The sequence below is a fragment of the Lipotes vexillifer genome, unplaced genomic scaffold, assembly GCF_000442215.2.
Source record: "Lipotes vexillifer unplaced genomic scaffold, Lipotes_vexillifer_v1.1 scaffold988, whole genome shotgun sequence".
NCBI classification, from domain to species: Eukaryota; Metazoa; Chordata; class Mammalia; order Artiodactyla; family Lipotidae; genus Lipotes; species Lipotes vexillifer.
The window spans coordinates 2,369,483-2,381,522 of NW_006797916.1; the positions used below are offsets into that span (position 1 = coordinate 2,369,483).

Genomic DNA, 12,040 nt, shown 5'->3' on the forward strand with positions numbered 1-12,040 from the left:
GGAGGCTGAAAGGGGCCCAGAGACTGTGGAGGTGGGGAGGGGGTGCACATGGCCTGGGGTCGGCAGGACCAGCAGGGCAACTGGGTCAGAGCCAGGGAGGGGCGCAGGCAAGTGAGGGATGGGGTAGGAGCCCCAGAGCCTCTGGGCTGCTGGCCCCCCAAAGTCAGCTCCCCAGTGCTTATTAGCTCACTCTCCCCCAAACACCCCCATCCAAACACATGCTGTCCCCACCACACACTGTCCCCCCCAAAACACAAACTGTCACCACACACATGCTGTCACACCACACACACACCGTCCCCACCACACACGTACTGTCCCCACCACACACGCTGTCCCCCCACACACACTGTGCCCACCACACACACCGTGCCCACCCCAAACACTGTGCCCACCTGTCCCCCTCCCTCACCATCCTTCATTAGGGACAGAATAGGCTCCCTGGATGGAGGGAAGAGGGAAGGTCAGGGCTCCATCTGTCTCCTTCCTGTGTCCCCTGATGTTTGGCCCTGTCCTCTCTGTCCTGCGCCCTTATTTCACCCCTTCAGGTTTGGGAGATTCCAGCCGGGGTCCCAGCCAGGGCCTCCATTCCCCTGGTCCCAGCTGTTACCCTCTCACATGACCAGGCGCTGGACTGTGTTCATCAGAGCCAACAGGGGACCCCCAGTTCAGTGGGCTTTCCAGTGACGAAAGCTGTGTGTTATTGTCATTGAGGTGATTGCAGGTGTGCTCCCAGTTGTGAGGATAACAGAGCTGGCTCTGCACATGGGGCCGAGTCTCTCTCAGTGATAACATTTTGTACAACTGCCATCTGCTATTACAACCAGGATGCTGCCATGGGTACGGCCCAGCAAAGGAGTGCAGAGGGCCTTGTTTTAGTTCGCTGACTTGTGTGTGTTTAGTGCTGTATGATGTAGCCACGTGACAGCCCTGGCATCCAGCCCTCTGAGATGACGCCAAGGTCCATCACCACGGGACACCCTGTGCCTCTCTGAGCCACACCCATCTCCCTTCCGCTCTCACCCTGCATCCACTGGTCCATCCTCCAGCATATACTTTTGTCTCCACAAAGCACACAGTGGGATGGCCCAGCAGTGGCCCGCGGGGTGGATCTCTCATGCTGCACGATCCCATGGACAGTGGTCCACGCATGCGTTTGTCTCCACTGGGATCGTCGCTGTGCCCGCATGTGCTCCGTGGCAGGTGGCACACTTGGCTCTTCTCTGCTGAGGTGCACTGGATGGATCTAGTTTGGGGTGGTCCCGCTGGGAGGATCCCATGTGCAGGGCCTGGGTGAGCAGCAGCTTTGGTCCTGGGATCCGTGGGTGGCTGGGTGCAGGGTGCCGCGGGGTGTGTGTTCTGTGTCTGCACGGCATCCCACCTCCACCCAGTCCATCAGGCTGCCGGCTGCTTCCTGCCCGACCAACTGCAGAAGCCCAGGGACCAGCAGTGAAGGAAGCCAACGACCAAGAAGGTTCTCAGCAAAGCGGGCACTGAGGACGCAGGGTCTGGCTCTTAGGAGCCTGGGGAAGTTTCCCTACTCGGGCCACCCACCATTCTACCTTGAGAAGAGGGGCCCAAGAGTTTCCAGGTGTGCCGGCCGAGGTGACACGCACAGCCGGACAGGAGCAGAGGGAGAGCGGGGGAGAGGGGCTCCCGTGCTCCTGAGGCACCACCAGAGCTGTCACCACACACATGAGCTGGAGGGACGTTTCCATTCACAGGAGAAACACAGCAAAAGCTGGAGGATCGTCCTGAAACTGCTTCCGAGGGGCTGGAGGGTGGTGGTGTCAGTGACCTCTGACCCAGACTGGGAGGCGCACAGTGGAAATGATGCCCCGCAGCCGGGGAGGGCAGTGGATTCACAGCTAGTCTGAGGTTGGAACAGGAAATGGTTAATAGTGATTGCAAATACAAACTTTCTGCTCTATCCTGTTTCTGAAGCATTTCCCAGAAGTTAAAAAAGAGCGCCTAATTTATCTGGCCAATTTAAGAATCAAATTAAAAAATAGGGACAAAATATTTTCACCATTTATTGTACACAAGAATAATAGTTGACTTGTTTGTTAAGGTGGTGGGTTCCCAGATTTCTTACCTCCTCATTTCTAAACTTTCTAGAATGCTGTTGGGAATTTAAATGCAAATTTATATTTTAAATTTCCAAAAGTGTGTGTGTTTGGGTGTATGTGTTCATGTGTATGTGTGTGTGTAGGTTTGTAGGCGTGTGTGTGTATTCATGTGCAGGTGTGTGTATTCATGTGCAGGTATGTGTATGGTGTGTGTTCATGCCTGTATAGGTGTTCATGTTTATGTGTTTTGTGTGTGGTGTGTGTTCACCAGTACCTGTTCATGTGTGTGCATGTGCTTATACATGGGTTGGTATTTGTATATGTGTATATGTGTGTGGTGTGTTTGTGTGTGCATAGTGTGTAGGTATGTGTGTGTTGTGTGTTTATGGGTGTGTGTTCATGTGTGTGTAGTAGACGTGTGTGAACACTTCCCTGGCCTCTCCCACTGGGCGTCATTCACGCTCCTTGCTGGCTGGTCGCCCAGGCAGCTGAGGTGCTGCCCTGCGGGCTCTGGTGCCAGACTGACCTGGGTGGACGTGCAGCTGCCCCTGTGGACGTGCAAGAGCTCCTGCCCTCTGGGCAGGCTGTCCTCAACTTGGAGGGCCGGGTCCCCTCTGCCCAGCCTGTGCCGGCTCACTCAGAAGGTGCCCCCCTGCCTGTGTCCCTTGTCATTCCCCTCCGTTGCCCGATGTCACGGCTCCTTCCGGGACCTGGTGGAGGTGCCGGCCCCTCGCTTGGCAGCAGCTGGGCTGGATGCTGGAACTTGGGACGGCGGGAAGCGCCTTTAGGAACAGAACAGGCTGGGTGGGGGCTGCTGCCCCAGCTGCTGGCCAGGACCACCTCCTGCTGCCTGCAGGCCCCGGACACACACCTCGACGGCGTGCTTGGGCTCGGGCCTCCCAGGGGGTCACACGGCCTGGGGTTCGGGGAGTGGCCCATGTTCCTGGAGCTGCACCCCCTCTGCTGAGGTCTGGGGGGCTGAGGTGAGCCCAGCACGGGCTGAGCACCACGCTTCTGCCCAAGTCTCTCTTCTTGTCTGTCTGTCTGCCTGTCTGTCTCAACCTCTCCTGCACAGACACACAAGGTGGGGCCCTGTTGACAGAGCAAAGCCAGTCAGCCGGCTGGCCTCGTGCTGGACCCTGCAACCCCTTGACCCTGACCTGGCTGCCAGCTTTGATGCCTCCCTGCTGTGCGGTCCTGCCTCTGCCACCCTCCCCCTCCCCACCCCCAGTCCAAATGGGGCAGTTCCCTGGTCCAGTGTTGCAGTGAGGGGCTTCAGGGGAGCCAGCCAGGCCAAGAGGGTGACAGACACTCCTGCAGGAGACTGTCCTCGTGTCTCACCTGGGCTGCAGAAGGTCTGCTTTCACACGCTCCACCTGGAAGCCCCCAGTGTGAGGGCTGCCCCTGCCCTCCGATCAGGGCAGTGAGTGTGAGGGAGGAGGCCAGAGAGTGTCCATGGGGAGAGGGGCCTTGGCGTCTCCCTCAGGGGGGCGATCGTGTAGAAATGGTACCTGGTTTCCTGACACCACTCTCCACCCACACCCCACCCCGGACTGGGGTCATCAGTGCCCCAGGGAGACTGTCATAGGTTAGAAGGTGGAGGGCAGCGTAGAGGCAGAGGGCATGGCTACGAGCCTTGTTCTTAGAGCCTGTCCTTAGCGGTGCCATCATCCTCGCACCGGCTCCAAGGAAGGGCATCTCCCACACCACCTATGGGCTGCACAGTCACACAGCCAGACCCGTGGTTCCAGGACACGCCTCACAACCCAGGAATCGTGTACGGAGTGGTGCATGCGTTTTGCTTCACCCCTCGTTTCTCTGGCCAAAAGGAGGGGATATTTACGCCTGAAGAATTTGTTAGCTGACCCTGTAAGTAGTTTTTGCAGGGGGCTTGGCTCGTGGGTTTGGGGAGCAGATAAATGGGCAGATGGAGAGAGGTACGTGGAGGCTGACTTCCCCGGGGTCTGCACCTGGGCCTTTGGAACAGGCTCTGGGCCAGACTGAGGAGGTCCTGAGAAAGACTGGAGGTGACAGGCTCCTTCCATTTTGAAGGGTGCGTCTCATCACCCAAAGGTTGTTTTCCGGGGGGTGGGGGGGCATGACTCCAAGACTGTCCTCCGGAGTCAGAGACAGTTGCTGGTCTCGGAGCGGAGAGGCCTGCAGGGTGGCCTGGTGTACGGGGCTGTGGTGCGGTCTGGGCAGAGCAAGGGTGCCCACACCCAGCATGGTGCAGGCACAGCCAGGGCCACTGTGCCTGGAGGGGCTACCAGAGAGGGAGAGCTCAGTGGGGGCTCCTTGGGCCAGGGCTACAGCCATCCCCTCAGCCCCCTGCACGGGCATGTGACAGGACAGCCTGGGTGCCCACATACACACAATGGCCCCGGACTGACCAGCAAAATTCAGGACCTTAGAATTGCTATGATTGGCTGGGTGATAACCAAAAAAACTCCCAGAAAATGGCTGCTAGAAGTTTATTTCTCTCTTGAAGAAGAAATCCAGAGGTACGCGACCCTGAAGTGGTATTGTGACTCCAACTGCCATCAAGGATTCAGGGTCTCAGCATGTGGTTTCCATCTGCAAGGTCACCTCATGGTCTAAGGTGGCTGCAGGAGTGCCAGCCATCACCTCTGCACTGATGAAGAGAGAAGGTGAAAGTGGAATGGGAAAAGTTGGACTTTCCCTGGTTACCTGGACCCATATTACAGAACCTTCCCCAAAGCACATTCCGATAATTTCCTGTTCTATCTCATTGTCACACTTAGCTGCAAGGAAGAAAGATGTCATCCAGTTGAAAAAGAGCCAAAAGGAAGTTTGAGAAATGAGCAAGTCACTTGACAGGGTCAGCTGTAGTCTGGACACAGATGAGGAGAGAATCAAGGAACTGGGAGAAAAATGAAAAGAAACTGCTCAGCATGCAGGGTACAGAGGCAGAGTCACGAGACAGGTGGATATAGGGAGGATGCCCACAGGGAAGGTGAACAGGCCATGGGCAGAGCATTCACTGGGGGCGAAGGCTATGCTAAGTCTGCGCCTTGGAATTTCTAGGTGGCTCTGGGCGTGAAAAGGCTGCAGGAAAGGCCCACAAGGCCCGCTCCCAGCAGGGGTGGATGCAGCGATTCTCGAACCTGGAGCCGGCTGCCCGGCAGGTGCTGTAGCCCTCCGCAGGGAACACAGAGCAGGCAGCTCGCTGCTGTGGGCACTGTCGCTTGCCCAGCAGCCCAGGGGCAGGGTCCACGACCCTCATTCCGGGAGGGGTGCTCCGGATGAGGCCCGCTCTGGCCTGGGAGCTGCCAAACGGCCTGGGAGCAGCATCCTTTCCCGTCAGCCATGGCGCTGGGGGACTTACTGGCTGCTGAGCACTGTCCCAACAGTCGATGTCCCTGTTTCACTTGGTCAGAGCTTTTCCTCTCGTCAACATGAGCCGCCGTTTCACAGCCTTGGGCCCACGGAGAAACCCGCTTCCGTGGCACTGGGCCGGCCAGCTCCTCGGTGGAGCCACGCTGCCCAGTGGACAGGGCGCTGGGTGCCGCCTCCCCTGGGAGCTCGCTTGAGCCCTCCCGCCACCGCCCCGGGCTCAGGCCCCTCCCGGCTCTGCTCAACCCTCGAGCCTCGGCTGGTTCTTTCCTCGACCCATGTCGCCCTCGCACCTTCACCAAGTACTGGACACGCGGGGGGCGAAGCTGGCCCACAGACTGCACAGGAGCCAGACGCATGCGCACAAGACGCGGGGGGGGGGGGGGGGGGGGACCCACACCTGACGACCCCCCCTGCCACAAGTAAGACCCGTGCGACCAAATAAATATTAAAAATAAATAAATAAAAAGGCGCGGGGGGGGGGGCGGGCGGAGCTCCCTCTCAGGGGAGGCGCAAAGCCCCCAAACAGGCTGCATCTCGGGTGGAGCTGCCAGGGCTCCCAGCGCCGGTGCCTCTGCCGGGAGGGGAGTGCTGGCGGCGGGTACGGGGAACGCAGACAGCTTTGGGGGGCTGGCTCCTTCAGGTCCTGAGCTAAGACTTTAGAGTAATTTGTGAAGCTGTGCATTACCTTTAAGGCATTTTTACGTAAATGTACATTTCTAGCCAATAAAAAGTATGAAGAAAGGAAAAGTCTTGGGAGGGACTTCGCTGGAGCTCCAGTGGTTAGGACTCCGCGCTTCCACTGCAGGGGACGCGGGTTCCATCCGTGCTCGGGGAACTAAGACCCCGTAAGCTGCATGGCACAGCTGAACAAACAAGCAAACAAACACACACCAAAAAAAAAAAAAAAAAAAAAAAAAAAAAAAAAAAAAAAAAAAGGGAAAATTTGCAACGATACATGTTCAATAAAGTTCCTCAAGCTTTGTTTGTAATGGCAAAGACTTAGCACCGTGTTCAAGGACAGAGGCCGGGCAGGTAGATTATGCCCTAGCCACAGGCTGGAAAGTATCAGATATTTAGAAGGATGGGCATCACCGTCCATGCTACGCTGTGGGTAAAAGAAGCAGGCCTTAGGATAAAATGTTTAGTAAGATTTCCTATTTGTGAAAAATAATTATGGAAATGTATATGTGCATAGGCACCGAAAATACGTGGATGTAAGCACCACAATGATGACTATGGGCGATTTTTATCGTATTGTAGTTTGTCCTTTTTATTTATCTGTTTCTGATTTTTCCTAAAATGAAAATCCACTGCTTGCGTAATGAAAAATACGCAAAAGTGTCAGAAAAAAAAGGCCTATTTCTCATTTCTCTGAGACAAATCCGGTTGCTGTGGAGACGAGACGGTTGTCAAGGCGGCAATTGGTCAGTGCCGAGGCGGGTGGGCGCTCGCTAGGAACCGGAGCCAGCGCAGCCCTCAGAGCACACTGCAGAGCCCAGCGCCAGCATGGACGGCGTGGATGTGTGGGCCACCACCTTGGCCCGGCTGATGGCCAAGAGGAAGCCCCAGGACACCTGGGAGCTGGTCCCCGAGGAGAACCTGGCCTCAGGGCACCTGGACAGCAGCGGTTTCCAGTACCGGCTGCGGGGGCTCTCGAGGTGCGCCTGAGGGGGGGTGTCTCCTGTGGGGTCCTGGGAAGGAGGGTCCGAGGCTACTTAACCACTGGCTAGGCTGGGAGTGGCCTGGCTGGTGAGGAAGGCGGGGGGGAAAGAAGTTAAGCCCCATTTTAATATAAAAAATAATTGGACATACCAGGAAAAAGACTAAATGATCAAAAGCTCAAAAAAGAAAAAAAGAAAGAAAGAAAAAAGACAATATAAATAGACACAGGAGGACAAGAGTTAGTAGGCGTTGGTTAAAAAACAAAACAAAACAAAACAACTATGATTAAACAAAGAAAATAGACACATGGCAAATAAGTGTATGAAAAGATGCTCCACATTCCATGTCATCAGGGAATTTTAAATTAGAACAATAATGAGTTACCACTACACACCTATTCAAATGTCTAAAATCCAAATACTGAAATACCAAAGTTGTTGACGATGCAGAACAACCGGAATTCTCATTTGTCGCTAGCAGGATACTTGGCCGTTTCTTACAAAACTAAACATACTTTTACCATACAGTGATCTAGTAATCATGCTCTTTGGTATTTACCCATAGGAACTGAAAAGTTACATCCACATAAAAACCTGCACATGGATGTTTATAACAGTTTCTTTCATAATTGCCAAAACTTGAAATCAACCAAGATGTTTTTCAATAGGTGACTGGACAAACAAACTATGGTATATCGGTACAAAGGAATAGCATTCAGCAATAAAGAGAAAAGGCTATGTAGCCATGAAAAGACATGGAAGAAGCTTAAATGCATATTGCGAAGTGAAAAAAAGCCAATCTGCAAAGGCTACATGCCTATTATATGATTGCAGCTATATGAAATTTAGGAAAAGGCAAAAGTGTGGAGACAGTCAAAAGATCAGTGGTTGCCAGAGGTTGTGGGGAGGGAGAAAAGGATGGGTGAAGCCCGGAATTTTAAAGGCAGAGAAACTCCTGTGTATGGTTGTGTAATGGTGCATACAGGTTATTGCACATTTGTCCAAAATCATATAATGTACAAAACAAAGAGTGAAGTCTAAAGTCTAAAGTAAACCAAGGACATTAGTTAGTAATAATGTATCCATATTGGTTCATTAACTATAACAAATGTATTACGCTAATGTAAGATGTTAATAATAGGGGAAACTGGGTAGAGAGGTAAGGAGGTATGAGAACTCTGTCCTTTCTGCTTAATTCTTCTGTAAACCAGAAACTGCTCGGAAATAGTCTGTTAATTTAAAAAACAAATCTAGACCTGCATACAAAACTTGCATGTAAATCCAACCACAGCAGCGTTATTCATAAGAGCCCCAAAGTGGAAATACCCCAAATGGCCATTTACTGTGAATGGATAAATGAAACATAGTAATATCTACACCATGGAATATTATTCAGCCATAAAAAGAAATCAAGTACTGATGCATGCTACAACATGGATGAACCTTGAAAACATGCTAAGTAATTGTATGATTCCATTTGTATGCAATGTCCAGTCTAGACAAATCTGTAGAGACGAAGTATGTTAGTGGCTGGGGGGGGGGTGTGGGGAAGGGGGGGGGGGGGGGCATGTGTCTGCCTGGCCTTGGCACCCAACAGGTGGGTGGGTGGGCCGGGTGTTGCTCCTCCCTTCCGGGAAGTGGGGGTGTTGGGGGAGCAGTCTGTTCATTGCCTTTCAGCACAGGCCAGCTGAGGCCCTGCCTGGCAGTGCCGGCACTGCCAGGCCATTTGGGGCCCTGCCAAGGGGCGGCTGGCATGGTGATGCTGCCCCTGCGTGGAGGACTTTGCTTGTTCACTGCAGCATCTCCTCGTTTCCGTGGCAGCGCTGACAGCGGGAGCAGGGGGTGGGCAGGCACCTGGTCACCGCTAGGCCCTGCACTGCAGGGAGGCCTGAGGGGATGGAAGAAGCGGGTACGGGCCCCAGAGGAAGGAGGATATCACAGCCTGGGCTGTGGCCGAGTGGGGGCCGTGTGACGAGCCCCCGGGACCACGCGTCACCACGTGAGCCTCGCTCTTCCTCGTGATGCCAGCTGCCGTCAGAGCAGCCAGGACGGGCCAGACCTGCAGGGGCCCTGTCCAGCCAGGCAGCCTGGTCCCCCAGGGGCCAGCTGGGAGGGGGCTGGGGGGAGAGGGGGCCTCGCAGACCATTCACGCCCCAGTTCCCCAGCGTCCGAAACCCCTGGAGTCAGGTGTGCGGTGGGATGCCGGCTTTCCCAGGTGTCAGGAAGTAACAGCCTTCGGCGCATCTGAGGGGCCCCTTCCAACCCGGTACTGTTCCCACAGCTCCACGGAGGAGCCGCTCTACACAGGTGGGACGAGGACCCTGAGCACACCTTGGTTTTCTGTTTTCACGGACAGAAATGCCAGCTGGTGGGATGGTCACTAGGGCAGACCCACCTCTCCACGTGCAGCCACTGGCCACGTGCAGCCATGATGCGCTCATTAATTAACAGATAAAGGAGGACGTTCAGTCCCTAGAGCACCATCCGTGCCTGGGTGCTCCCCGGCCACGTGCGGCTGGAGGCTGCATGTGAGGGCACAGTGGGGACAAGCCCACCATCAGGGGAAGTTCCGGTGGACGGGTCAGAGGGTCACTCACCTGTGACCTGACAGTCTGGAAACAGAAGGCCCTGCCTTCAGCCTCCGGAGCGGCACCCTCACCGTGTGAGGGCCAAGCCCACCGCCCAGGGACTGGTGCCCGCAAGCGAGCGCAGGGCCACCCCAGCATCCTGGGGTCCCAGCCCCTCACCGCTCTCCTCACGCTCCTCTGCCCGCCCCCAGCCTCCCCATCGCCTCTCTCCCGTGGGGTGGGCTCCCCAGGTCCTTTCTGCAGACCCCCGTCCCCGCACTGGGCATCACAGAAGCTCTTCCTTTCCTCACTGTCCTGGTGACATCTCCTTGAGCAGTTGAGGCCCAGGTCAGCAGGCGACAGACCAGCAGCAGCAAGCGCAGAGGTGGCCCTGCACGTGGCAGTCCTGGCTTTGCCGCTGACGGCATCTTGGTGCCAAATGGATGAAAGGCGTTGGCTTTGGCTTTTCCGGTTGTGGGTGCAGCGAGGGATGTGCACACACGGGCTGGGGTCATGAATCCCGCTGGGCCGGGGGAGGGCCACCCCGCCCCCGCTCACCCCCTCTCTCCTCCCCAGGCTCCAGTGTGGCCACTGCCAGTGGGGCTGGTCCTCGGCCCACGTGCACATCCTCTTCCACCTGTAGTGGGACGAGGATGCCCGGCAGGGGCTGGTGAAGGTGCGCATCTGGGCCCAGCGGTGCCGGCTGTGCCCGCAGGCGGGGCCGCCTGCCATGGCGGCCTCTGCTCAGCGTGCGGCCCTTCCTCAACAAGCCGGTGCAGTTCATCGCGCAGAAGGGCTACAGGGAGGGCCCAGGCTCCGACCAGGGCCCCGAGATCTGCTTCGGCGAGCACTGCGACGCCGGCGACCCGGGGGTCTGCTTCTTGCCGAAGCCCCCGGACCCTGCCTGGGGGCCAGAGGTCAAGAGCCCCAGCACCAGCAAGGGCAGGTTCACCCTGTATGGCGGCAGCAACGTGGACGCCCCACCGCCAGCAAACAGCTGCGCGTGCTTGGCTGCAGGCTTGTGGTGGTCCCTGCTCCAGGGGCTGCACCCAACTCCACCTCGGCCCCCTCCCCCCCGACGGCAGGGACTTCTTCCGTGAGAGAACGAGGAGGTCGTCACCGTCCCCTTCTCCCTTGTGGGCGAGGACAAGGGGCCTGTGGCCGACCCCACCGGACCGCTCACCGCTGGCATGGGCTCCCCCTACCTGCCCACCAGCTCCAAGGCCATGTCCAAAGGCAAACGCTTCCCGGTGAACATCAAAGTCCCCGTGTTCCACTGCAAAGGCCTCGGCCTCAGCGGCACCAAGGAGGTGACAGGCCTCATCTACAAAGGCCACGGCTGCATCTCCGACCCTGAAGGAGATGAAAATGGAGATGAAGACGCAGACGATGGCTGGGGCCCCGCGTTCCGCAGCAGCAGTGCTGTCACTGAAGTCACTGATGGAAACAGCCCGCGGCCAGTGACCTACATCATTGGCCTCATGCACAACGGGGAGGGCTCCGTCACCTTCCCCTCTTCCTTGACCAATGTGGTCCTTGAAGGCGAGGACCCCTTTGACCTCATCTACGGCTCCCTCACCTTCCCTTTCATCTTCGCCAACAAGGGCAAAGGCGGCGTCACCGAAGGCAAAGGGAAGGAGGATGGCGGCAGCGGCCCTGCCACTGCTGGCCGTGAGCCCCTTCCAGGGACCAATGCCAGTGGCCCTGTCCCCATCAGCGAGGGCTCCGTCACTATCCCCTTCTCCGTCCTCAGTATCATTTAGAGCAAGGGCTCTAGCGGCGATGACAGTGGCCCTCAAAGCAATGGCCTTGCCACCCCTGGCTTTTCCAAGAAGCAGAGGCAGCCGGGGCCCAGGGCGGGCAAGTCCGGCCCTGGGTGCTACTGGGAGGAGGACTTCTGCTGGGCCGAAGGCTTCTGCTTCGACCCCTACGAAGAAGTCTGGATCTGGGTCTCCGTGACCGTCTGCATCCTCTGGGTACTGTACCTGTACAAGTTCAGCCCTGACCACTCCCCGCGGGTGTGAAGTGTGGCGCCTCTCGTCCGTCCCCGCTTCACCCCCCAGCAGGGCCGCCTGGGCAGCCAGCGAGCCAAGTGACCTCCCTGTCCCCCCAGCAAGCCCCCGGCCGCCTTGGCCGCCCCCTGCTTCTGTGTTCTGTCTCCTGCTGTGAGTTGTGGTGTCGTGGAAGCTCACGCCGTGATCGTCCCCCGAGCTGACCGTGTGTGTTCCAGGCGCTTTTCTGTACGTGTGTTACACTCCAATAAAATAAAAGTTAAGAAGCAGCAGCCACACGGCACTCGGGCTGAGCTGAAGGTGTGAGGTGGGAGGGCGAGGTGGGCACATGGGCCGACTCCTGGGTCCCAGTCCCTGCAGGGTCTCCTTCCCTC

General features: G+C 56.8%; 1 protein-coding gene across 1 annotated transcript; it reads left to right on the forward strand.

Annotated features, from left to right (window-relative positions):
* The first annotated feature begins 6,923 nt into the window (after window positions 1–6,923).
* On the forward strand, window positions 6,924–11,678 carry RTP5 (receptor transporter protein 5 (putative)). Its single transcript, XM_007469972.1, is given in 4 exon segments — window positions 6,924–7,084; window positions 10,231–10,393; window positions 10,395–10,671; window positions 10,756–11,678. Coding segments are annotated over 4 exon segments (1,515 nt in total). The 5' UTR covers window positions 6,924–6,932.
* Window positions 11,679–12,040: the final 362 nt, after the last annotated feature.